The 26300-nt window shown below is 41.0% G+C and overlaps 1 protein-coding gene across 1 annotated transcript in view; it reads left to right on the top strand.

Annotated features, from left to right (window-relative positions):
* The window catches only part of EP300 (E1A binding protein p300), a 105444-nt gene extending 79411 nt beyond the window's left edge, over positions 1-26033 (top strand). Inside the window, exons 15-31 of the mRNA XM_054988120.1 lie at positions 410-604; positions 2358-2514; positions 4831-4949; positions 5526-5765; positions 6513-6601; positions 8884-8964; positions 10989-11045; positions 11700-11777; positions 12818-12885; positions 15061-15211; positions 17824-17970; positions 18860-18973; positions 19337-19502; positions 19851-20015; positions 20375-20536; positions 21504-21785; positions 22713-26033. Of these exons, the coding sequence (XP_054844095.1) occupies positions 410-604; positions 2358-2514; positions 4831-4949; positions 5526-5765; positions 6513-6601; positions 8884-8964; positions 10989-11045; positions 11700-11777; positions 12818-12885; positions 15061-15211; positions 17824-17970; positions 18860-18973; positions 19337-19502; positions 19851-20015; positions 20375-20536; positions 21504-21785; positions 22713-24905 (4464 nt within the window). The 3' untranslated portion in view covers positions 24906-26033. The remainder of the gene's footprint in view (positions 1-409; positions 605-2357; positions 2515-4830; positions 4950-5525; positions 5766-6512; positions 6602-8883; positions 8965-10988; positions 11046-11699; positions 11778-12817; positions 12886-15060; positions 15212-17823; positions 17971-18859; positions 18974-19336; positions 19503-19850; positions 20016-20374; positions 20537-21503; positions 21786-22712) is intronic.
* The last annotated feature ends 267 nt before the right edge of the window (positions 26034-26300 follow it).

Consider the following 26300-nt stretch of genomic DNA (forward strand, 5'->3'; position numbering starts at 1 on the left):
AGTTTCAGCATAGTCTCAATTTTGTTTTTTTCCTTTCTTAGTACAGCATAAGTGACTGAACGGATTCTGCAAACTTGATGGGGCATGCATTGCATTGGAAAACTAAAATAGTGCACAGTCCTTTAGAACCCATACTGTGTTCTGCATAGTTGAGTTTTAAGGGAGTGCAGCACTCCATAAATGATGCAATTCAACATCATCAGTACCGGGTGGGTTGAGAAAAGAGTGTTGAAGAACACTATACTAGGCGTTCCATTGTTGACAGATCTTAATTGTGTAGCACCTTTCATACTGGAATGCAAGTAGGTTGCCCAATGTATGGTGTTATTTACAGACATAAAATGAAGTAAAGAATAAATTTGTTGCAAAGTCATTGCTTAAGATCAGGATTTTGTGTTTCGTTCCTTAGCTTTCACAGCCAGGTGTAAGCATAGATGGGCAAGTATCGAACCCTCCCTCCACGAGCAGTGCAGATGTGAACTCTCAACAGGCTGCTCCTGAGCAGCAGCAGCAGCAGCAACCTTTGCCTGAAATAAAAATGGAGGTTAAAATGGAAGAAGAGGAGTCAGAACAGACAGATCTTCCAATGGAAGAGAAACCAGAGGTGAGTAGGGCATATATATTAGATCATAGTGATTTATGTTATTGATTTGGATTGCTGCCGGGCCATAAAACTCTGGGTGGCATAAGTAGGGTATTTTTTATTTTATTCTTATAAACATCTTATGAGTTAAGTTAGGCTGAGGGATAGTAACTGACAAAAGGTGGGCTTCGTGACTGAGCCTAATCAAAGCACAGCTTCTGTACCACTCTTTCTTAAATAGGAATCTGGGAATTTGCAAGTTCTTGGTAAGGACAAAGAGTAAAACATTCTCATATTATCTGTCTAACCTGAAAATAGTTTTCTGTGGATGGCAGCAGAGATTCTGCACCTTAGGGGAAGGGCTGATGGTGGAATTGGCTACCACTTCTTTTAAAGGGCAGAAGTTGTAGAGTTGTCACCACCTGCAGTCACCTGACTTCTAGATAGTCTCAAAGCACAGGCCAGAAAGTGTGTTGATTAGTTGGTGAGAACCAATATCTCCACCCTAGGAGCTGTTTAATTGGTTGAGTGGAACCAAGGAGGTACAGTCCAAATGTGGTATATTGACTATGCTATAAGAGTTAACAACTACCAAGTCTTTGAGAAGCTTGGTCCATCAGGCCTGGCTCAGGCAGTATTAACAGCTGGATATGAGACAGCATCATTCACATAGTTACACTTGGGTGCTTCAACAGAACCACTGACTGCTATACATTACATATTTGAGGATGGGGAAACAGTTTCCCTTGCAATGGGATGCATTTATTTTTCAGACTTAACTATGCAACTGCATTCCTCAGCACTATTTCAAAGGGATAAGTGTTTCCTACTGTGAAACACTGTTTCCACCCTTTTGTATTTGGTTCCTACTATGTTTAATGTAGAAAATGAGTGCCTTTGGGAAGAAGGATTTTTTTTTTTAAATTGGCTTCAGGTAGAAAGTTCATAAGGACAGTTTTAAGAAATAGCATCCAAAAGGAAGTATTTTTTGAAGTTCTATTGAAACACAGATTTTGAGCAGGGAACTGTAGGTCTGCCCTTGATTGGTCAGTATCTGAGATGAAGTGTCAGAACTAAATTGCATAAATAAGAGAAACCAGAGACCCAAGTAGTAAGTAGGAAGAGCTGAGCACCACAGAAGAGATCCAAGATGAAATCTTTGCTGTGGAAACTGGCTGCAGCGAGGAAGACAAGGCTAACATGAGAAAGGAATACAACTGAGCTAAAGAAAACAGATTTGTTTTTAAATGTCTAGTTAGGCTTAGTGTGTTTTGTTTTCTTTACTGAAATGCTTTGGTGTTTTTTTGTTGAGCTACTTCATTAATATTTTTGGTATATTGATGCTTTAAAAATGTTTAGTAAAAAAATAACTTTGTATAATTTTGAAGTCTTTATCTTCCACTAATTTCTAAAAGCCATTGCCTTCTTTTGAGTAATTGTGAATTGGCAGGGAAAGGTAGTTCAAGTGGAGGTAGTTCAAAAGGACAAAAGAAACCCTTTCACTTGGTGGCAGTATTGAAGGCCACTAGAGGAGAAAGCTGAAAGGTGGCCCCGGAAGCTGTTTTGGCTTGCCTTCTCCCCCTCTCGTGGTATAGTCTACTGCCCTGACTGTGACACACAAAATACTTTCATGAAGAAAAAAGCATATGTGAATAATAACTTGTGAGAAGGGGGATCTTCACTGTTTATGGGGGGGAACAGATAATGCTGTTTTCTTTACTTAGAGGTGCAAGTTGTACAAGACTTCTTGCTCAGAGGTCTTATCTTTTTCCAGGTTAAGGTAGAATCCATTTCAGAGGAATGTAAATCTGAACCAGCAGAGCAGGAGGAAAAGAAACCAGAGATTAAGTCAGAAGTGAAGGAAGAAGAGGAAAGACCGAGTACTCCGGGTACTCAGTCTTCTCCAGCTTCAGGACAGTCAAAAAGAAAAAGTAAGTAGCTTTTCAGTTGCATGGGGAGCCAGAGTAGCTTTTTAAAATCTGAAACTTGTGCACATATTTTAACAAATTGGTAACAGAAACAGTTAAGGCTTTTACAGAACTGTCTGGTGAAACACAGGCTGAAAGACAGGACTGAAATGCAGCATTCATGCCCTTTAATAACCAAGTGCCTGACTACTGTGCTGTATAGTGGACTGAACACCATCACCACCCTGGTTAGAGTTGGCTTTTCAAGTTTCCCTGGCCATAGGCTAGGGGAGTCTCACAGCACTATTGTTGGAGCGTGTGGAGTGAAGAATAGGAAATAAGCTTCCTCCTCCCCGACACACACTCCTTTCTAAAAGATTATGGGACAATATCCCCTCTGGGGGTAGACAGGGGAAAGGAGCAAGCTCTGTCTAACTTGTACCACTTCCTCTAACAAAAACATGATAGAGCTGTCGCACCATAGATTTGCATAGTGCTTTTGTTGAGATGTGGTGGAATTGGGTAGTGGAGGAGCAGTTCCTTATCTCTCCTAATTCTATTGCAAAGAAAGTGGTAGAGTGCAATGCAACATAGCTTTACCATGATCAGGCCTCTGGAGTATCCAATTCTGGATTTAGACAATTGCAGCGGTGGGTGGAGAGAAGAGCCAACAATCTCACCTCCCTCATCTGGAGCGTTAAGGGCAGGGCTTTTTTCCTGAGGAAAGAGGTGGGGGAAATCTCACCCAGGGGAACTCCCAGCAGGAGGCAGCACCCCTGTCACTATATGCACGTGCGCTCCAGGTAATACGTGATGATGTCACTTGTGGGAAGTGACATCATTGCGCATGGCATGACCCCCACAGACACACACACACATACACACCCCGGGAGAAAGGAAGGGAAAGGAAGAAGGAAAGACATGGAAAGAAGGAGAGAGAGAGGAAGGAAGGCTCCAGCTGGGAGGGGGGAATCCCTCTCCTCTCAGCTGAAGTTTAAAGCCCATTTGGGGCTTCCCCGGCTTCAGCTGGCCCACAGGGAAGTCTTGGGCTGCAGGGAGAGGTGCCCCATTCCACCACATTCTGGCTGAAAAAAGCCCTGGTTAAGGGGCTGTTGCCCCATATCAGTATTAAGGCTTTATGTTGGGAGTGTGCACCAAAAAAAAAAATCTGGGTAATCCGGGGTCCCTGAAATCTAGATCAAATTCTCTCACCTGTGTTAGAGAATCCCAGATTTAACTGGCCATTATTCCCTATGGGTAATAATGTCCAGGGGTTTGGGGGCTGCATATTTAAGGACTTTCCACCAAATTTGCAGGAAACCTACTCCTGCCTACTGTCCAGTAAGACTGCCAAAATTTCAGGAGGGTTCAACCTGAGTTTAATTCTGTGGGACCCTTCACAAGTTGCCCCAGCCATTATCCATTGTTTCCTGGGAAGAAACATTTCCAAGGCTTTTAAAATCCATGCCCCCGCCCCAGCTTGGGATTCTCTGGTTTTACATAACTTCCATTCACGCTTATTGCTGCCAAATCAGAGAATCTCTTTACTGAAGCAAGGGCAGATGAAGCTTGCTGAGTCATGGAATTTAAAAAAGGTGGCCAGCAGCAGCTTGAAGGGGCCTCTTTTGGAGCTTGGGCAGGGAGGAGGGGCCAAACAGGATGGGAATCCACTCTGCCTACTACCTCTTCCTCTGCCCCACCACCCTCGCCATGCTTGCCTGCAGCGGTGCAGACCTTGGCTCCATTTGCACCACTGTCCCCTCACCACTGCCGCAGCTGCCTGCAGTGGCTGTCTATAGCCAGATAATCCAGCCCAGCGAGTTCAGCTGCCCAGATCCAATCTGGGGTTCACCCTGGGGAACTGACATAGCAAGATTATGATGGGTCAGCATAAATCCAGCTTTTTAGCCAGTTCCTAGACCCAGATTGCACACCTTCACTTATGGTTTCCAGTTCTCAGTTCTACACTTTCACAGGGCTGGATGGGAATATGTAGCAGATCTGTTGGGAGTTTAGGAAGTATCTCTTTTTAATACAAAATCTTACCAAGCCACGACTTTTTGTTGTGCATCCTCAGTTTTGAATTTAATGTTAGCAAAACTTTATACTTGTGAATGTGAGCATTATTTTCAATTCTAGCCTCCAGGCATATCAAATTACAAGCTCTTCCATACCAAGAATTCAAATTACAAGCTCTACCATACCAGGCCTGAATATCAAATTACAAGCTTTACCATACCAAGACTGAACACCAGAGGAACTGCTTATGTTTTGCACAGATGTTACAGCAGATTTCTAACTTTTTGTTGTTTTCGTTTTGCAAATTTTCTTTATGAGAAGTTTTCAAGCCAGAAGAGTTGAGGCAGGCACTTATGCCAACATTGGAGGCACTTTACCGTCAGGATCCAGAGTCCCTTCCCTTCCGACAGCCCGTGGATCCCCAGCTATTAGGAATTCCTGTAAGTGTGTTGAAAAGCAATTTCCTGCTTTTGTACCTAACTAAACTGTAGTATCGCTTTGTCTGTCCTGGTCCCCCTCCCCTCTTCTGATCAAAAGTCAGGAATTGGGATGGAAAATCAAGAGATGTCTCATTCAGAGCAAAATTTCCTCAAAGATCCTATAGGCCAAAGTGAATTTGATCATTCTTGTGTTCTTTCTATATCTTGATGCTGATTCCAAGTACTACAAGCACAGAAAGAAGCGCTTTTAATAGCACTGAAGGAGCATGAGATGTAAGTCACAGATGGTAGTAGACTACTTAAATTCCCCATCTGCCTAATGCAGGACTGCCCATAGTGGTATGCTTGATTATTTTTGTGTTGTATAAACCTACAGTCCAAGTTTTCACCTAGAGAACCAGGTTCTCCCTATAGTGTAAAACTGAATTCAGAAAGTAAAATAACAGCAAAACATTCAATTAAAAAGGGAAGCAAAAAAAAACTGTGCAGGTGTGCATCCTAGGTTTCAGAGTTCCTTTTTTCTAGTATTTCAGTCTTCTGATTTCAGTGTTGCCATTTCCGCTTTTCTCTCTGTAGGATTACTTTGATATAGTTAAGAATCCCATGGACCTTTCTACTATCAAGAGGAAGCTTGACACAGGACAGTACCAGGAACCTTGGCAATATGTTGATGATATTTGGCTTATGTTCAACAATGCCTGGCTTTATAACCGCAAAACATCCAGAGTATATAAGTACTGTTCCAAGTTGGCAGAGGTGTTTGAACAGGAAATTGATCCAGTTATGCAAAGTCTTGGCTATTGCTGCGGAAGAAAGGTAAGAGCCTCAGAGTTTGAACCTCAAGAAACTGTAGCAGTTAGTTGTCAGATATTTAAGAACACAAATGTAAACATCCTTTTCATAAGTTCTGAGTTTTAAATATAGATGCTTGAGCATAGCCAGCATCCAGCTTTATTTGTCCCCTGTGAAATTACTTACAGGGACTTGCCCTATTGTGAAGATCATTAGAGAGTTGAAATCCACAATAGAAAAATAAGCGCAGAGACTTTAAATGCCAATATTTCAGTTGTGTTCATTTTATGTGTTGTAAAATTGTGAATTTACTTTTATTCCAGAGTTGATTAAATGTACTTTAATGCTGTGGCACTGTATTTTAGCATAAGGTAATGACCTTCATGATATAAGTTATTGGCTGTACTTTGTCTAACCTTGCAGACAGCTACATATAAGATGTTTACATTATTTGGGATATTAAGGTTTAATTAAAGATGCTTCCATTTCTAACAGTACTGAGTTTGTGACGGTCACTACCAAAGTATCCATGCAGAAAGTTGCCTGCCCAAGATGCATTATGGTACTGTAGAAACACAGCATTTTTAGTAGTCTGGAGAAATAAAACTGGGATGGGTTAATGTGTCTTCATTAGCCTAGTTAAGCTTACACATTGCTTTATGGTATTAGAAAACTGTGTTATGATTAACCAAACTGGTTTTTCCTACTCAAACAAATGGCTCCCTCAATACTTACACGAATATTTATAAAATCTTTTTTCTGTTTTTGCAGTTGGAGTTTTCACCACAGACATTATGTTGCTATGGAAAACAGTTATGTACAATCCCACGAGATGCTACATATTACAGTTACCAAAACAGGTAAGAGAGTGTTGGTACAGAGTTATGCCTGCTGTAATACATTAGACAGAAGCAGCCATGCTCTTACATCATGAACAGCCTGGTCACTTCTTCTTAGGTTAGCAAGTTGCACTGTTGCATCATTTGTCTTTTCTCCATGTTTCAAAAATTTAAAATATTAATTTAAACTTTGTACGTACCTGTAGATAAGTTCAAAGCTCTTGCACTAAATCCATTGTCTTTCCTCCTTACTGAACTGCAGTGCAGTATGTCAGCATGTTAGGCAGTTATATCGTTCCAGTGCATTCTTTAAGCATGCAAGCTTGCATCTTGAGATCACTGACTGTTTTGTTTTAATATCCATCTGAGGGAGTTGCATTTTCTTCGTTTGAACCTACTCATCACATCCCAAGCTATAGTGGTTGAACAAGATTATATTTATGGGTAAAAAATATTTTAAAGGGTGCTTGCTGCATCAGGGGAGGGTTGCCTGATCTTTTGTAATCCCCTTTGTTTAAGAACACAAGTCCCTGATTGGATCAGACTAAGCTCCACCTCATCCCAGCATCTTTTGCACATATTCCAGCAACCATCAGGTTATCTGCTCTTGATGTGCAGTCTTACTTCTGTCCAGTCTGTTCTGGAATGGAAATTGACTTTTAGTGTGCAGGGATGAGCTGCTTGGAGTTGATCCTTTTACACGCTGTCCCTACATTGTGCTGGTTGTCTCTCTCAAGACTCCCTATCTTCCTCAGAAAACGGTTAGTCTTATCCCTTGTGGTCAGTGAAATGTTTGAAATGGGATGGTTTTATTTGGAGCTTTCTTGTGGGAGGAAGCAATGTTGAGGACCCTTGAGCTGGAGAGAGATTCCTCCTGTTTCTTTCCTTCCCCCACCCCAAGAGAGGACAGGAATATTGTGGCAAGACAGATTTTTCATTGGAACTGTAAGATGATTTCAGTTCCTTCTAAACAAAAAAGCCTAAATAAATGTTTGTTTATTTTTGTAGCTTAAATGGTTTCAAACCACAAGATAGTATTCTTACTCTTAAATTTATGAAAGTGCTCTGATATCTAGATATGAGCTCAGGCACAGGCATGCTAGTAGGGTTTACTTGGATCAAGAGACCCTTATGCTGTAATACTGCTTTCAAAACTCCCCTTTTGAGATGCACAAGCTTTAAGAGACCTCTTGGGAACATTTAACTAGCTGTGTTGTTCTTTGGATCCAGGCTATACTTCTGAATATGTAAACAGATGCTTGTCATTGTTTCATATAAACAAATTAACCTTAACTAGAAGGGTTTTTTTTAACCAATTATAGGTCCACAGTGTTGGTTTTGTTTTGCTTTATAATACTGTCAGTTTTTGTTTTTTGTTTTGTTCCTTTTGTTTAAATGTGTTTGTGCATTCAAATTAACTCGCTTAGTAATGGAGAGGCTGCATTCTCAATACACTCTTGAGGGGAGAAAACATCCTGAGTAAAAACTCTTCAGATGAAGATGGAATCCTTTTAATATCTTGACTATTCCATTCCTCTAAATTAATGTTAAATGCCTTTGAAGTACCTAACATTTTGGCAGATCACAAACCATTGTCTAGAATTTTGGGGGGTGGTCATTACTGCTGCTTTAAACAGATGCTGAAAACAGCCACTTTAGGAGGGAAAGACTGTTATGTCAATATCTGAACATTCTCAAGATGGCTTGTTTTCATCCCCTTCTAGCCCTCTCCTGGCAGATGTTCTTATGAAAAGACTTGCTACCCTGATACAGATGTTGGAGCAGCAATTGCTCTTACCCTCTTTCTTCTTCATTTTGATGCTTTGCTTTATATGGCATTGACTATTGAAATGAAGAGGGCATGGATATACTAAAATTGAATACTCTTTTTATTTGCTATAATTTGCTGCTTGTAATCCCATTTGAGAGATTTAATGCTAATCTGTGCTTTGCCTTGGCTTTCTGCTTTGTGTTGTCCTGTCTTGCTTCTGTGTTTTTTGTTTTACGTCCTGCAAATCCCCATTTCTTTGTGTGTGTGTGTGTTTTTATTTCTCCTTCATGCTTGTCGTTGTCTGCACTTGGCTTTGATTGCAAAAAAACCAACCCAAAAAAAACCAAACCAACCAAACACAAACTCTGGGTCCCATAAATCTTCATCATTGAATGTCCCTGTCGCCGTTGACGACCTGCTCTCTGCTCCCGCCCCCCTCCTTGGCCTGCTGTGATTGGTGGCTCCGTTGCTTGGCTTGGGCTGTGTTGTGTGGACGGAACAGTTCACCCAAATATGGCCTTCTTGCCGACAGGTATCATTTCTGCGAGAAGTGCTTCAACGAAATCCAAGGGGAGAGCGTTTCTTTGGGGGATGACCCATCACAACCTCAAACGTGAGTAACTATGTGTCTCCTTTTTAATAATAGCTTTGTAATATTTTTCATATTCTAGTGGTCTAATTACTACAATGTATAAGAAAAAGGAAAGCAAACTGGAGGAAACATTTTATTTAATGCTGAAGCTTTGTAACAATTACAGAAAATGTTGAGGCACTTGAAAACTGCAGTAAACTGCTACATGGTGGGTGTCAGAACAAACTGGTTTAAAACATCAAGTGATACTATTTTTATGGAGAGTAATCTTGCTTTAAAAAAAGAGTGGAATATTTCTGTGTATTATGAGCTAGAGAGCTTAAAAACCATGGTCTTTAAGACCAAAGCTTAAAGACATGTAAAGATATTTTTCAACTCCAAATCATGTGTCAATTATATTAAATGTGCAAGGCTAATTGTAAAGAATAGTACCAGCCTGCAAAGAGCTCTACCAGTCCATCCCCCCATCTTTGGCTCAAGTAGCAGATCTAGGAGTCTGCTTACTTGAAATAAATTGTGCCAGATAAGTAACTAAATAGAGGCTAGTTTATTTAATCTTCATTTTCAAATTTCCTTTTTTATTCCAAATTTTGTTACATTAAGATATGGAGTTGCAGGAGGCTTCTCCTGTAACATTAGTACTTGTATACTGACAATCAAAACCACCTGTCTTTTATATAATTGTGTATGTGTTTGTGAAAACATCAGTATGACTCTGGATTGCTGTAAGAGCAGGAGCCTCTGAAGTGAAGATAGGTTTTGAGGATCTAAGTTGAGGATGGATTCTGGGTTTATGTGTAAGTCTAAACAGAGTAGGAACTGGAAGAGTCATGCAGGAATAAGTTGGAAAGCCACCCTGATCTCCTTGAAGGAAAAGCAGGATAAAAAATGTATCCGCTAGATATGAAAGCTTGATATGGTAGAATTCTACTGATAAGCTTCATCTGGTGCAGTTGAAGTAGGAAATCTTGTGAAATCAGCCACTAGCATATAGCCATAGAAAGATGCTGCCCATCAGATTTCCATGAAACCTGTGGTGTTTTCTTTAGAGCACAGTGAAGCTGTGTGGGAAGGAGGGAGGGAAACACGGCAGAATAAATTGCTAGATTTGGAGAGAATCTTGTATATTGTATGTGCAGTTATATTAGTCTAAGACTCGATACACAAGGTCCTAGTTCCTAAGCCAAAAAAAAGGTCATTTGTACCAAATAATGTGGAGGGCGTTTTCTAGGTGATGTTCCTTTAGATATCTTTATACTGACATGAGCAATATGAAACTATAAACATTACAGACCTTATCTGTAAATATATAGTGAATTTCTTTGACAGAAATAAAAAGTATTCTTAATGTTCAGCTTTTTAGTATGTCTTCCCACAAAATAACTCAACGTTGAGTCCATGAGAGAACCTGATCAATCCAGCTATTGAATAGTCATAAAATGTTATTTAATGATGTTTATTAACATTTAAAGATGTTTTTCATTAAGTGGGGCTTCATAAAACAACATAAACTTTTAATTCAAGCTGTGGAGCTGATTTAACAGATAACAGTAAGCTTTCTCAAGGCCTCTGCACTCATATTCCCTTGTCGAACACACTGTGGATTCAGATGAACAGGAGTTATACAAAGTGGAGGAACCCTGTGCGAAGTAAACAGTCTGATGACTCTGTTAAACCCTTTTGCCACTCTGCTGTTCTCAATTTTCAGGTCCAAGTACAGTGGTCACAGGCTACTGGTAGCCACTGTACTGCACTGTAAATATTTAAGCAGTTGCTGTATTGCTGTTTGTGGTATTAATCCACCTGTAGTATTCTGTTAAAAGCTGTTTTTGCTTAATAGGAAATTTGAATATGAAAATGTATTTCTTACTGTATTGTGATACCAATTTGTCCAATTCAGTCTCTCTCTTCTCTCCTGCTCTAAAAGATTAAGTAGTTTGTTTAGGATATCCTGTTGCAGAATCTGCTGCAAAAAGAAGGCTTTTAAAAATTATGAGCAATTGCTTATTCTTGTTGCAACTAAGATTGTACATTTGCCTCCTCAGCACAATAAATAAAGACCAGTTTTCAAAAAGGAAAAATGATACACTGGACCCTGAACAGTAAGTAAAGCAGCTCAGATCCTGCTTTTTAAAATTATTCATTTTTTTAAAAAAAGGAGCACTTTCCCACTCTGTATCACTTCAAGTGGCAAATGGTAGCTTTTGTCTGTCTTGAGAAACATCACAATTTCCCCCTGCCATCCCCCTGAATATTGCATAAGTGTAATCCCTGAATCTTTTAAATTACCTGGGAGGAGTTATGTTAACTTTAGACAAGGTAATGCTGGAATGCTGGACTATTAAATATTATAGAATATATTGCAATAACTTGTATTGGTATACAGGATGTCATCAGTTTCATTAGATTCTTTCAGAAGCATAACCAGTTCCTAACAATAATATATGCATTGCTCTGAGTTGCTCTGATTTCTTTATTAGAGGAGTGTAGAAAAAGTGAAGCTATAGTACTCAAAATCCGCCTGAAATTATTGGGGGGCAGGCTGGGAAAGGTGGTACTGTTGAAGTAGGAAGTATCATTTGAAGAGTAACACCCTCTGTTTATAGTAAATCTACAGTAAATCTCTATGCTTGGACCCCAAACCCTTGTTCTTGTGTTTCATAATTTATGAATTGTTTTAACACAGACATTTCCCTAAACAATTCTGTTTTCAATTAATGATCGCTTTGTATGCTTAGACTTTCTTTTTCTTCCAGATTTGTTGAATGTATAGAATGTGGAAGAAAAATGCATCAGATCTGTGTACTTCACAATGAGATAATCTGGCCTTCTGGGTGAGTTGCTTGCTGCTCTCTTCGTTTCTTGTTAAGAATACTACTTTGTAGTATTGGGGTGACAACTAGATTTTGATCACGCTAACACTAATCCATCTAGATCATGTATTGCCATAATTTGAAACTGCAAAATGCCTGTCATTATGGCTTAATAATACAAAGGCTTACAGTTTTCTCATTTATTTATGTTATTTACAGTTCACATTTCTCACTGAAACTCAAGGTGGATTACATAGTTGGTTAACAGATTATCTGAGACATGAATTAAAATACCGTTGTGTGGTCAAATTGTTGCCCCTAGGGAATTTAGGCCTTTATACAGCCAAAATCTCAGAAGCTTGCAAGGGGGGGGTAATTAGTAATAACAATAATAATAATAATATACCATCCTTCAGGACAACTTAACGCCCACTCAGAGCAATTTACAAAGTATGTTGTTATTATCCCCACAACAATACACCCTGTGAGGTGGGTGGAGCTTGAGAGCTCCTAGAAGCTGTGACTGACCCAAGGTCACCCAGCTGGCTTCAAGTGGAGGAGTGGGGAATCAAACCCGGTTCTCCAGATTAGAGTCCCGCACTCTTAACCACTACACCAAACTGACTCTCCAATAGTAGATTCCTTATTGTCGAAAGTTTGCAGAAGGAAACATTTCCTCATCTTAGGTTCTAGCCTGTAGAATTGTATATTATCTCTCTAGTCCATGAGCCAGTATTGTAGAAGACAGATAAAATCATCATACCACAGTATATTCCTCCCATAATACTGACCAAGTTCGGCTTCATGCTATTCCTAGCATAAGTAGCACTTCAAGAGTTGGTGGTGTGCTATAGATTATTGGATCAAGGTAAAAGTAGTGTTCAGTTTAATTTACAGTAAAGCTGCTCAATTGGTCAAATCCACTTATTTGGCCATGATAATGTTTGAAATTTACTCTGCTTATTAGTGCTAGAATGCTATAACCTAGCGAGAATATTTTTGTTGTTACACATTTATTCAAGCATAGTAAACATTTTTCACCATTTTCTCACTTCTTTTAGCTTTGTCTGTGACGGTTGCCTAAAGAAAACAGGACGAACCAGGAGAGAGAATAAATTCTGTGCTAGAAGTAAGTGCAGATGTACATTCAATCATACACTTATTTTACAAGTGAAGCATGTTAATTTCACTGAACCATATATACAGGTAATGTGTTCAGAACTACAGGCTTATTGAAGATGGATGTTACCTACATGCTTCCATTTTTCTAACATATTTATACTTCATAAATTGTAGAATGGAAAGAGTATCGCACGTACCCCGGAGAGCATTAAGATCAGCAAATAAGAACCTTCTGATGGTCCCTGGACTCAGGGAGGCCTGGCTGGCCTCAACCAGGGCCAGGGCTTTTTCAGTCCTGGCCTCAACCTGGTGGAACTCTCTGTCGAAGGACACCCGCCGCCAAGATCTTGTATCTTTTTGGCAGACCTGTAAGACAGATGTTCCGCCAGGCTTACAGTTGAGGCCAGTGTTTGATCGTTTTAGTAGCCTCCCTACTGGTCTCCCGCCAGGGGGACAACATAATCATCTGCTTCCCTATAAGTGCAGTCACCATATAAACTGACATAAACTGTGGCCCCACCCCTTCTGTTCTGCTTTGTTTTATAACATGATTTGGGAGATTGGAGGGGGCTCGCCATCCGAAATGCTGTTTTGTACATATTGGTGGTGTTTTCTGGTTTTTAAATGTATTTATACGTTTTAATGCTCATTGAGCATTTTACTGTAACCCGCCCTGAGCCCATTCGTGCAGGGGCGGGCTAGAAATTGAATCAAATAAATAAATAAATAAATAAATAAATAAAGTTCCTTCTTACCTCTATCCAGGGCTTTTTTTCTGGGAAAAGAGGTGGTGGAACTCAGAACCGGACAATGACGTCACTTTGGGTCAGCTGGAACAAGGGGGGAGTTTTTTAAAGTTTAAATTGCCCTCGGCGAAAATGGTCACATGGCTGGTGGCCCCGCCCCCAATCTCCAGACAGAGGGGAGTTTAGATTGCCCTCCGCTCTGTCTGGAGATCAGGGGGTGGGGCCACAGGCCATGTGACCATTTTCAAGAGGTGCTGGAACTCCGTTCCACCGTGTTCCAGCTGAAAAAAAGCTCTGCCTCTATCTCCTGCAATATTGCCCTGTCAGGGGCATATTTCCAGCATAAATTTGTCTTTTTAATTAATTTGGTCACTTCTATTTAAAAAAAAACAGCTCTCAAGGCTAGCATAAAAATTCAGAACTGTTAGTAACTGCCTGATAATTTGCACTGACAAGATGCAATTAAGAGGTCCAGTTCTGTACACGTCTTTGAAGTATGGAAGAAATTAACTTACAGTGTAACTTACAACTATCCAAAAGTTTTATTTGGCTGCATTCTCTCCCAAAATGGAATCCAAACTATATTGTGAATGATATTTCAAGCCTTGAACATCTGGTTGCTTTTCCCCTTAATTAAAACTTTCTGGATATGTTACAATCATTCCTTGAAAGCTGGGGTAGGGATGCCTCTTTGATATGTCCTGCTTGATTTTGATCTGTTCTAGTAATTTTAGACACTGACTCACTCTTTTTTAGTGTTGCCATGCATTGCCCCGTCTTCATTGAGTTATCTGCTGAGGTCTCTTTCCTAGATGGTCACAGTGAGTTTAGGAAAGATCTTGTGGTTGTAGTTGATAGATGATTGAAAAAAGCTCTGTGTGGCAGCACTGGAAAAAAGGATTTGAAATTAAACAAGAATCCTAATGTCAAAAGAAGACAATGAACAATTAAGTTACAGCATCATACCTATGCTAACACAATTTGTAGCCTCTTAGTTAAGCAAGCTGGGGAGAGGGGGCTGTGGTAGAAATGTATGAAATTTTGAATAACATAGAGAATGTGGATAGAGTTGTTTCAAGTATTTCTTTAAGAATTCTTGTAACATTCATTGCCACAGCATATAGTGACCACCATTAGTTGAGATTCTTTTTTAAAAAAAAAGTTACACAAATTCTAACAAAAAAATTAGTCCATCAACTGTTGTTAGCCTTGTGAGCTAAATGGAATCTCCATATTCCAGGGTAATTAATTGTTCTTCAGAATGGAAGCCTTTAATGATAGTTCAGGTAAAGTTTTAGTTGACTGGAGAGGATATCTTAATCAGAGAGAACCAAAAATTAAGGGCATGGGTTTTTTTTCCATTTTATGAGACTGATTTGGTTCTTGTGTGCTACTGTTACAGTAGATTAAGAAGTTGTTTTGTTTTGTGTATATAGGGTTACCAACCACAAGGCTTGGTACTTTCTTGGAGAACAGAGTGAATGATTTCCTGAGAAGACAGAATCATCCTGAGTCGGGTGAAGTAATTGTTAGAGTTGTTCATACTTCAGAGAAAACTGTAGAAGTTAAACCAGGAATGAAAGCAAGGTATGATTTGTCAATCCTTAATGCAGAATATTCTGTTCTTGAGTTTTAATATTTTTATTGTTGTTAAGGAAATTTAAATGTTCCTTTCCCTGTCACTGCCAAGTGGCAGGCAAAGGAGCATCCCTCCTCTTGGATCAGCTGCCTGGCGAGGCAGCTGATCCAGGGGGGGGAGAGGAATGCTGTTTCTGTGACAGGGAAAGGGTGTTTAAATGTTTTTTTCCCTGTTGTTGCCGAGCAGCGGAGAAAGGAGCTACCCTCTCCTTGTTGGAGGGGAGGGAGAAATGCCCTTTCCCCGCTGCTTCAGTGACAGGGAAAGGAACATTTAAATTCCTCTGCTTTCAAATGCTGGACGCTTTACATCCCCTCCCATCAGCTGTAAAGCAGCTGGCATTTTAAAGGGTTTTTTTTCCAGCTGAGAGGGGGATTCCCCTCTCATCAGCTGAAAAAAGCTCTTTTAAATGCCTGCTGCTTTTTTCAGCTGATGAGAGGGGAATCCCCCTCCTGTCAGTCCAGCCAGCCCGGGTTTAAAACCCCTTTTTGTGCAGTAGCACGGAAAGAAGTATTTAAACCCCAGGATCAGCTGTTTGGCAGGGAAATCCCTGCCAAGCAGCTGTTGGCGTATGTGTGTGCGTTTAAATACCCCTTTCCAGAGCCAGGTAAGTGGGGGGCTGTAAGCGTCCGCCCTTCACTTCGGTATGCTCCAAATCTTTACGGAGCATGCCAAAGCAATTGGCCTGAATCCAAAGTGGCTTTCTGCTTAGGGTTTCGAGTGTTTACAAAGCTTTTTCCCACTTTGGGTAAACCTGAAGCAGGAATCCCGAATTTTTTTTTCTGGTGCATACCCCTACAGCAAGGGACCTCCCCTAGAATGCCCAGATGAAACCATCTGAATGACAGCAAGTAAATATCAGCCAGTCAGGGCAGACGCTCTCCTAAAAATGAGAGCATCAACCTCTGATTGTTGAATACTAGAAACCAGTCAGTCAAACTACTTCCCGGAGCTAGCTGCAACAACACCAAACTGATTCCTCTGCTCATTCGGGGGCAGGAGGGGAGACAAATTTTGTGAAGAACTCAAGCAGCCATAGACAATCTCCTAGTAGTTAGGATGATGGAATTAATTCTTCAGCACAAAAAGTCCTGTGACAGTTTTTTGATCTTCACAGTATTGGACCTCAAGATTTTGAACAGATACATGGCCCATTGAGTCTTCTGAATTGAGAGCCATTGCACCATCTTGGAAGGTTCCCTGTAGGTAACTTCCTGTCCATTTGATCTGAGAGAAGCATACATGCAGATCTTGATCAAGCCAGGCAATGAAGATTTTTGCAGTTCCCATACCGGGAGCAGCAACTCCATTTTAAGTGCTTCCATTTAGCCTAGCCTTCATGCTGCTGATTGATGATTACCAGACAGATGGTGCTATTGGTGACTTACCCAAGTGGAGTGTGCACTTTTTTTCTCAACAGCCATTATTTTCAATGAATAATAGACCTGGCCTGTACTGCCCATTATTTGCAGCTTGCTTCAGCTGGTCTGTGGCACGATGTCCCTTTAAAGGGCAACTGTTTTAGTGGGAGGTAAACCTGAACTCTAGAGGCCAGGTCTGGTGCCCACTGAAGAAAATAGCGCTAAAGTTTAAAGGCACAATGTGCTACAGACCAGCTTGGGTGTACTAAAAATAATAAACAGTAGAGAAGGCCAGGTCTGTCACCTGTTGAAAATAGTGGTCCTTAAAACCTTAAAAGGATGATGTGCTGTGGATCAGCTAAGATATGTCGGTTCCTCCATAGTTACTCCTTTTGCTTCCCTGACACAATTCTCAAATCCGCTGTTTGTTTATTTTGGAATCAGGAATATTGGGGGTGCCTTTTTCAGTATCCGATAGTGTTGATATGATACCAGAAATGTGGGGCATTCCTTCAGGTTGCCAGTATCTCATTGCATACCTCAAATCCTCACACTTTCATTAAATCAATATTGGGAGGAGGGTTATAAATTCCAATTCTTGTCTTTCACTTGGGTTTCCACCTGTGGTGTGGGATATTGCTACTAGATATCTCAGTACAGTCTATTTTCCTCCACTAAGAGATAAAAACATTTGTACTTGCTTAGTGGACCAAGGGTATCCTGTCCACCACGAAGGAATCTTACTGAAGGGAAATGGGACAATCATTGAATAGACAGAAGCATTTCTCCATCATAGCTTTCTTGCAGGTCATGGGGCATTCTCACTGTTCCAGCTCCCCTCCATGCTGTTCACTCTAGTTATTCTTTTGTTTTGGTGGAGAGTGTGTTCTGTTACCACGGTATATAGTTTATTCTTCAGTAATTTGTTTTTTCTTTAGCTGTTCCCAGTCCTAAAACTAGGGTACGCTTGGAGCATTTTTTTCATTCTCTTTCTGGAGGTGAATAGGAGGGGCAACCTGATCCACAATAGTCTACTCTGGAGAACAAACGCTCACAATGCATGTGGTGTTCCTTTCTCTGTAGTTGAAAGCACTTTTGTGGAGTAATTTTTGTTACTGGATTATGTATGCTGTTTTGTTGATTTTGCTATGTTGTTTCTGGCTATGAGGAATGCCTTTTAATCATCCCTTTAACTTTTGCAGATTTGTAGATAGTGGAGAGATGGCAGAACAGTTCCCTTATCGAACAAAAGCCCTTTTTGCTTTTGAGGAAATTGATGGTGTAGATTTGTGCTTTTTTGGAATGCATGTTCAGGAGTATGGGTCAGATTGCCCACAACCCAACCAGAGGTAAGGAACTGTGCTGTGATAGTGAAATATACCCTTTTCATAATTGGGTTGTTGCTAGTTCTTAAATTTTGCTTAATGGCAAACCTCTCTGAGTCCCAGTTCTCCCATACTAACTGCATGAACATCTTTAGTTTGCTTAAAACAGGAATACCTGCTTTCTTTGTAGAAGCACCTTGACTTAACCTAAGTTTGGTTGGTTGGTTGCATTGCTAAGATAAGACTCTCATACAACTTGACCCAGTGCATGACCCAGTCACAGCATTTTTATTCCCATCTGCTACTAATAACATGCTTTCTCTACTCTGCTTCCAGTATTGTCACTTATACTAGCACATCTCCCTCCTCTACCCTAAAAATACAATGAATAAAAAAATCTTTTAAATAGGGAAAGGCTAATAAAAGGCTAATAAAAGCCTTTAACCTAAAGGATTGCATTTCTGACAAGCATATAGATAAGCTCTGCCATGGGAGGATTTTTTTTTTTTGAGAACTGTAGAGGCATTTCTCTTCTGGTGACATGATTTTAGTGGTCACCTACATTTAATTTTATCTCCTTGGTTTTATTGCAAATGCCAGTTGTGTTTGAGCCATCAAAATATGGCTGAACACATATCTAGACTTGAATACGAGAGAGAGATCTGTAACCAAGGATCAAGTGCTATGTGGAAAATAAACAAAAATGGATGGGACAGGGCGATGAAGTAGAAATTTTAAGATGGAAGGAGAGAAAATGTGAAAGGAGGCCAGTTCATCAGGAGTCAATTGCACTGTAGTTGAAACATAAATTACACCTTTTTGCTTATCTGAAAGATGGAAAATAAATGGAAAGTGTTGTACGTTTTACTGTGCAAACTGCTCCTGGACTGATTGATTTCTCTTTTGTCTCTAGGAGAGTATACATATCTTACCTTGACAGTGTTCACTTTTTCCGCCCTAAATGCTTGAGGACTGCAGTCTATCATGAAATATTAATAGGCTACCTAGAGTATGTCAAGAAGTTGGGGTAAGCTTTCCATTATTTCTCTTACTCTCTAGTATACTTGATGATAATGGCAAGTGTTGCCATAGGATATATCGTGTATTTTGGCATCTAGATATGCCTCAGAAGATATATCATCAAGGTGAGAGACTACGTAAAAATTAGGTTGCTTTGGCAACTGTAGAATACGTTTTAAGAATTCCTTCATCAGAGGTTGCTATTTTGCACAGTGTTCCAGTGTGACGTTTCTGAGCTGAATGGTGGTGGCATAGGAAGTGCTAGTCTTGTGCTGCTGTTTTTATAAAAAGTAAAAGTTGTTATAAACTATTAATCTAATGAAGATAGCTAGACATATTTGAGATAATTTTTATTTTTATATATTACCAGGTATACAACTGGACACATCTGGGCTTGCCCACCCAGTGAAGGAGATGACTATATTTTCCATTGCCATCCTCCTGATCAGAAGATTCCCAAGCCCAAACGACTGCAAGAGTGGTACAAAAAGATGCTGGATAAATCAGTGTCTGAGCGCATAGTCCATGATTACAAGGTTTGTTGTGAATTAGATGCAACATCAATTTTGGTTCATGGAGTATTCCTAAAAAAAAAAATTGTAAAAATACTTTGAATACTTCGTTGGACAGCTGTTGCTGCTTACAATTTGTTGGAAAGCACTTGGGCCATTTAAGGGATTTTAACAGTAATGGGTTGAGAGAACGCTACATCATTCTTGTAACACCCAGCACTGTATTTTTTTAGAAATTATAGAAGCCTGTTAAACCAAATAAACATTGAAGCACTGTTGGGGGAAGGTACATTGAGAAGAGAATAGCTGACATTTGGAGGAGGGGTGTTCCAGTCTGTTTTTTGCTGTTCTTATAAATATTTTGTCTTGCAGGATATTTTTAAGCAGGCAACAGAAGACCGTTTAACAAGTGCAAAAGAGCTGCCTTACTTTGAAGGAGACTTCTGGCCCAATGTTCTAGAGGAGAGCATAAAGGAGCTAGAACAGGAAGAGGAAGAGCGGAAGAGAGAAGAAAACACTAGCAATGAAAGCACTGATGTAAGGAAGTTGCTTTTACTTGCCATACATTTCTAAAGTCTGCATCAAAACATAGAGCTTCTTTTTAGAATCCATAATAATTGGTTGTAGGTTAATTATAAAAAGCAAGGGAATAGGAAACAGCAAATGGTATTCAGAAATTACTTATGAGTTGAAATGCATTCCATCTTCTGCATGCTTGGTGGGAGTACAGCTAGACTGTGCTTAGTGTCTTTGCCTCCCCACATCCCCTAGTAGTTTGGAAACGAAGTTCGGTTGCTTCTTGGTGATAACTTCGTTGTCTCAGGAAATGTAGAATCCTTGGTCAGTGAAGTGTAGGGATGGTAAGGCACGTCTTAAGTTTTGGGTTCACTTTTCAGGTGAGCAAAGGAGATAGTAAAAATGCCAAAAAGAAGAACAACAAGAAGACGAGTAAAAATAAGAGCAGCTTAAGTCGTGGTAATAAAAAGAAGCCTGGAATGCCCAATGTCTCCAATGACCTCTCCCAGAAATTATATGCCACTATGGAGAAGCACAAGGAGGTAAGAAGAAATGCAAAACTATATTTGACCACTTGCAGTGGTTTTTAAACAAGATGGTTTTCAGAATTTGAGAAGTATTCAGCACTGAAGTTAAACAAGTGAGAATGAAGCAACAATATTTCTCTGGAGTAGAGGACTTCTGCCATGTTGTCTGAGTAGAATTTGGTCATGGCTGATTAAGTCATACTGCAAATCATTCATACTTGCTGTGCAAATTGGGACCTTGCAAATTTAATCCAATGGTTTTAGGCTTCAGAGGTACTGTAGTGTTGAAATGAAACCCAGACTACACACACACCCTGTAGAACACGTTGGTAATAACAAGGAACACTTTTTTTTTACACTTTTGGTTTTGTTTTAAATAATGTATTCACTTCCCCACATCTTAAAAAACTTTTTTTTAAAAAAGTTGAAAATTAGTAAACTTGCCTAGCAGTTTTTAGGAATGTGTGTTGGCAAAACTAAACTCTTTGCATGTTCTAACTCTTTGCATAATTAAACAGTTGCATTTACTTTATTAACTTAGAACATCATAAGCCAAATATAACTTTGGTATATGCATTGGAGACTCTTCCAGAAATAAAGTATTATATTTGATGAGTATCATTCCACAATTTCAAGCAGTTGGTCTTTTTACTTTGTTTCCAGTTAGATTGTTAATCTGTCATAGTTTTTATCCATTGTCATTTTTGGATCAGTAGAAGAACCTGGTCACATTTCAATATTCAGTTAGTCTGAAGGGAGGAGAGGACATGCTCTCGAATGTTGAAGCATCCCAAGTTTAATAAATCAACCAAATGCTCCAGTACACGCTCTGTAAAATGCTGGCAGTTAGAAGGGCTGTTCCTGACTCTTGTAGCTTCTATCTTCAAATATCACACTGACCAGTGATGTCTGCGTAGATAGAAACAAAATTGGCAAAGCCTCTTAGAATGGAGCCTCCAATGAGCAACTCTCTGTTTTTCAGGTGTTCTTTGTCATCCGTCTCATTGCTGGTCCTGCAGCCAATTCTCTGCCTCCTATCATTGAACCTGATCCACTCATTCCTTGTGACTTGATGGACGGACGTGATGCCTTCCTCACGCTTGCTAGAGACAAACACCTTGAGTTTTCCTCCCTGCGAAGGGCAATGTGGTCAACTATGTGCATGCTGGTGGAGTTGCACACTCAGAGCCAGGACCGTTTTGTTTATACCTGCAATGAGTGCAAGCACCACGTGGAGACAAGATGGCACTGCACTGTCTGCGAGGTATGTTTGGTCAATTCAGCCAGTTGCTCTGTATCGAAAGCGTTCGTTATGCCTCAATTCAGAGCCCTTATGCAATATGTATTGAGGTGGTTTAGAATGTGACAAAAACTTTTCACTTCTCAGTAGGCAGCACCAGTCATCTGCTGTGTTGTGCATTTGCATATTGTTGAAAGATTGCTTTGAAATAACTCAAGAAGTATTAGTTTCTGACTGACAAGTACAGCAGGCACTTTAAAGCTCTAAAATACAGGGCCAGGTATCTTCTAGCACGGTTGGAGGCAGGGGAGGGGAAAATGAACTTGGGGTCTTTCATATGATCACCTGTGCTGTTCAGTATTACCTTTGGAAATTTAAGCGAACATTCCATACAGTCCTCACTCCAGATTTTGCTGTTTTTTTGTGACAGCTCCCCTTTGCTTCAAAATAAGCAGCTCCCTTAGGATATTCCAGACAGCTGCATTTGAAATGTATCCTCTTAAGGCTGTCATAGTAGAAATCCATAGTTGCCTGTGGACTTCTTTGTGTTGAATGAATTGCAAAACTGGACTGTCTGGGCTGAAAAGAAGCCCTTCACTTCTATTGTTGTCCATATTAGTCCTACTTTAAGAACAGGCACTTCACTTTCTCTGAGTGTCTTCTGCTGAAGCTCACTGCGCAGTGGCTGTTCCTTTACATCTCCCAGTTTAAAGGCTCTGTACATGAACCAGGTCAGACTCTTTAACAGTTCTCGTTTAGGATGGTTATACATTTCAGGTATTGTAGTTAGACAGTTTCAACATTTATAATTTAGGATTATGTTAGCAGCCTGCTTTTCTTCTCTTAGGTGTTCATTTCTATTGAGAAGACTTTATTTTTAAAAACTTGATTAAATTATGTAGGTTTCTGTTGAGCCACATGAACAGTTATGTGACTAATCTATGTTTTCAGGATTACGACCTGTGCATCACCTGCTATAGCACTAAAAACCATGAGCACAAGATGGAGAAACTGGGCCTTGGTATTGATGACGAAAGCAACAACCAACAAACAGCCACCACGCAGAGTCCTGGTGATTCCCGTCGCCTGAGTATCCAGCGCTGCATCCAGTCTTTGGTCCATGCCTGCCAGTGTCGCAATGCCAACTGTTCACTGCCGTCCTGTCAGAAGATGAAGAGAGTTGTCCAGCACACCAAAGGCTGCAAGCGCAAAACCAACGGAGGGTGCCCAATCTGCAAGCAGCTCATTGCTCTTTGCTGCTATCATGCTAAGCACTGCCAGGAGAACAAGTGCCCAGTGCCCTTTTGCCTCAACATCAAACACAAGCTCCGTCAGCAGCAGCTTCAGCATCGCCTGCAGCAGGCCCAGATGCTTCGAAGGAGGATGGCAAGCATGCAGAGGACTGGCATAGTAGGGCAGCAGCAAGGGCTGCCTTCGCCAACACCCGCCACACCGACTACTCCAACAGGCCCACAGACCCCAACTTCTCAGACTGCACAGCTGCAACCTCAAACTCAGCCTGTCTCGCAGCCACAACCTACACTTCCCAATACTATTCCTTCATATAGTTTGTCAAGAAATCAGTCTTCTGGTGCTGTGTCCCAAGGCAAGGCAGGTGGCCAGGTAACTCCTCCAACAACTCCTCAGACTGCTCAGCCATCTATCCAGGGTCCTCCTCCAGCTGCAGTGGAAATAGCCATGCAGATCCAGCGAGTAGCTGATCACCAGCGGCAGATGGCTCATGTTCCCATTTTCCAGAGGCCAATTCAACACCAGATGCCCCAGATGAACCCAATACAGCCTATGGGTGTTACACCTCCTCAGATGGCCAGAGGTCCTGGTGGCCACATAGATCAAGGGATGGGACCAACAGGAATTCAGCAGCAGCCAGCATGGGCCCAAGGTGGGTTGCCTCAACCTCCGCAGCTGCAGCCAGGAATGCAGAGACCACCCATGATGTCAGTGGCCCAGCCAGGGCAGCCCATGAACATGTCACCACAAGGGATGGGTCAGGTACCAGGTGCAGCTCAGCCAAGACGAAGTTCTCTGCCCCAGGCAGCCTTACAAAACCTGCTGCGGACTCTCAGGTCTCCCAGCTCTCCCCTGCAGCAGCAGCAGGTGCTTAACATCCTGCACTCCAACCCTCAGCTGTTGGCTGCCTTCATCAAGGAGCGGGTCAAGCATCAAGCAGGGCTGCAGCAGCAACAGCAGCAACAGGCCATGCCAGGGCAGCAAGGGGTGCACCCAAACCCAGCCATGCAGAACATGAATCCGATGCAAGCCAGCGTCCAGAGGCCCAGCATGCCCCAGCAATCTCCACCCCAGCAGCCTCCAACTCAGCAGGCCATGGGTGGGATGAATCCTCAGGCACAGCCAATGAACATGAATCACTCAGCAATGTCTCCCCAGTTCCGGGACCTCCTGATGAGACGACAGATGATTGAACAACAGCGCCAGCAGCAGCAGCAGCAGCAACAAGGAGCAGGCCCTGGGCTGGGGCCAGGCATGGCCAACCATAACCAGTTTCAGCAGCCCCAGGGAGTCGGGTACCCCCAGCAGCAGCAACAGCAGCGTATGCAGCATCACATGCAGCAGATGCAACAAGGAAATATGGGACAAATGAGCCAGCTTCCTCAAGCAATGAGTGCAGACACAGGAGCGAGTTTGCAGCAGGCCTTCCAACAGCGGCTACTCCAGCAGCAGATGGGATCACCAGCTCAGCCTAATCCCATGAGTCCCCAGCAGCACATGCTGCCTAGCCAGGCCCAGTCCCCACACTTACAAGGCCAGCAGATTCCATCGTCACTCGCCAATCAAGTGCGTTCTCCACAGCCTGTCCCTTCACCACGGCCCCAGTCCCAGCCCCCACACTCTAGCCCTTCACCTAGGATGCAGCCTCAACCTTCTCCACATCATGTTTCCCCACAGACCAGCTCCCCACATCCAGGACTGGTAGCTGCCCAGGCTAACCCCATGGATCAAGGGCACTTTGCCAGCCCGGACCAGAGTGCAATGCTTTCTCAGCTTGCTAGTAATCCAGGCATGGCAGGCCTCCATGGTGCAAGTGCCACAGAACTGGGGCTCAGCTCAGATAATTCAGACTTGAATTCAAACCTTTCACAGAGTACACTAGACATACACTAAGACACATTGTAGCATTTTGGGAGCAAAAAAGAACTTATTTTCTCAAGACTTTTTGTACTGAAGAAAATTTTTTTGAATCTTTCTTAGCAGAAACAGCAATTTTCCCTGGAACGCATCTGAACTCTGCAGAAGTAGTATTTGGTTTTAAAAACAAGAAACCAACAAAATGAACCTGAGGGACAGTAGAATACAAAGAAAATATATTTTTGTTATGGCTGGAATCATAACCAGTCCTCTCCCCCCCCACCACCACCTTGTTTTTGTTTTCCCTTCGCGTGCGTTGGGGAGGTACTTGGGAGGGGGATAGTTATTTGGCTGTTGACCAAATGGCTCCCTTCTCTAGCCTCCAATAGGTTTTATTTTTTTTTAAATTAATGAAAATATGTAATATTGATAGTTATTTACTGAGGCAGATGGTTAACATTTTTCCTATTCTGTTTTCCCCCCACACATCTACTGCAAAAAAAAGAAAAGAAAAAAAAAACAGGAGAACATTTCCTAAAACTGGAGGACAAAAAGGGTGAATGTTGCTTTAAAAATACAGTGCATATATATAAATATATATTAAAGATAAATACCAATTTTTCCGCTTTGTTTGGAAAGATGTCAATTCTTTTAAAATTGTAAAAAATTAAGTAACCCAGTCTCCCTCCCGAAGTCTACTTTTGTCCTCCAAGAATTTTCTATACCAGAGTCTGAGCTTAAACTTCAAGTATTAAAATTTGTACATGTAGAGAGAAGACATTTTGCAAATACACAGGGCAGCTGCCAAATGGATGTAGTATATATATTGTGGTTTGTTTTCTTGAAAGAATTTTTTTGTTATTTTTACATCTAACAAAGGAAAAATAAAGAGGGTAAGAAACTATTCCAAGGGTATAAATTTTAACCTGAGAGAGAATCCCTGGGGTTTCTTCTTTTATGCTTGCTTTCTCTTTCCCTCCCTTCCCTTTTCTTCCTCTTCCATTTTCTGTAAAACTTGAAAATAGAAAGCAAAAAACCCTCAAATGTTGTAAATCATGCAATTAAAGTTGATTACTTATAAATATGAACTTTCGATCACTGTATAGACTGTTAAAATTGATTTCTTATTACCTATTGTTAAATAAACTGTGTGAGACAGACTGATTTTTAATGCTTCCCTTCTCCTTTTCCCGACTATTGGTGCTTATTTTAAAATGGGGAAAGAAGATGGTATGCTTTTTGCAACAGCCTTTACCAGTCAGTATTTGGAGATTTATTTTGTGTGTAGCAACATACCATTGTCTCTTTTTTTTTAATTTGTTATTTTGGGCTGTAATGAAGATTTTTCAATGTCCATTTTGCTATGACTCTGTATTTGCTTCTATTGATGCTGTGGAAACTACAACCATTTCTTTTGCAGTCCAGGTGGGA

This window comes from Eublepharis macularius, chromosome 9, assembly GCF_028583425.1.
Source record: "Eublepharis macularius isolate TG4126 chromosome 9, MPM_Emac_v1.0, whole genome shotgun sequence".
Classification (NCBI taxonomy): Eukaryota; Metazoa; Chordata; class Lepidosauria; order Squamata; family Eublepharidae; genus Eublepharis; species Eublepharis macularius.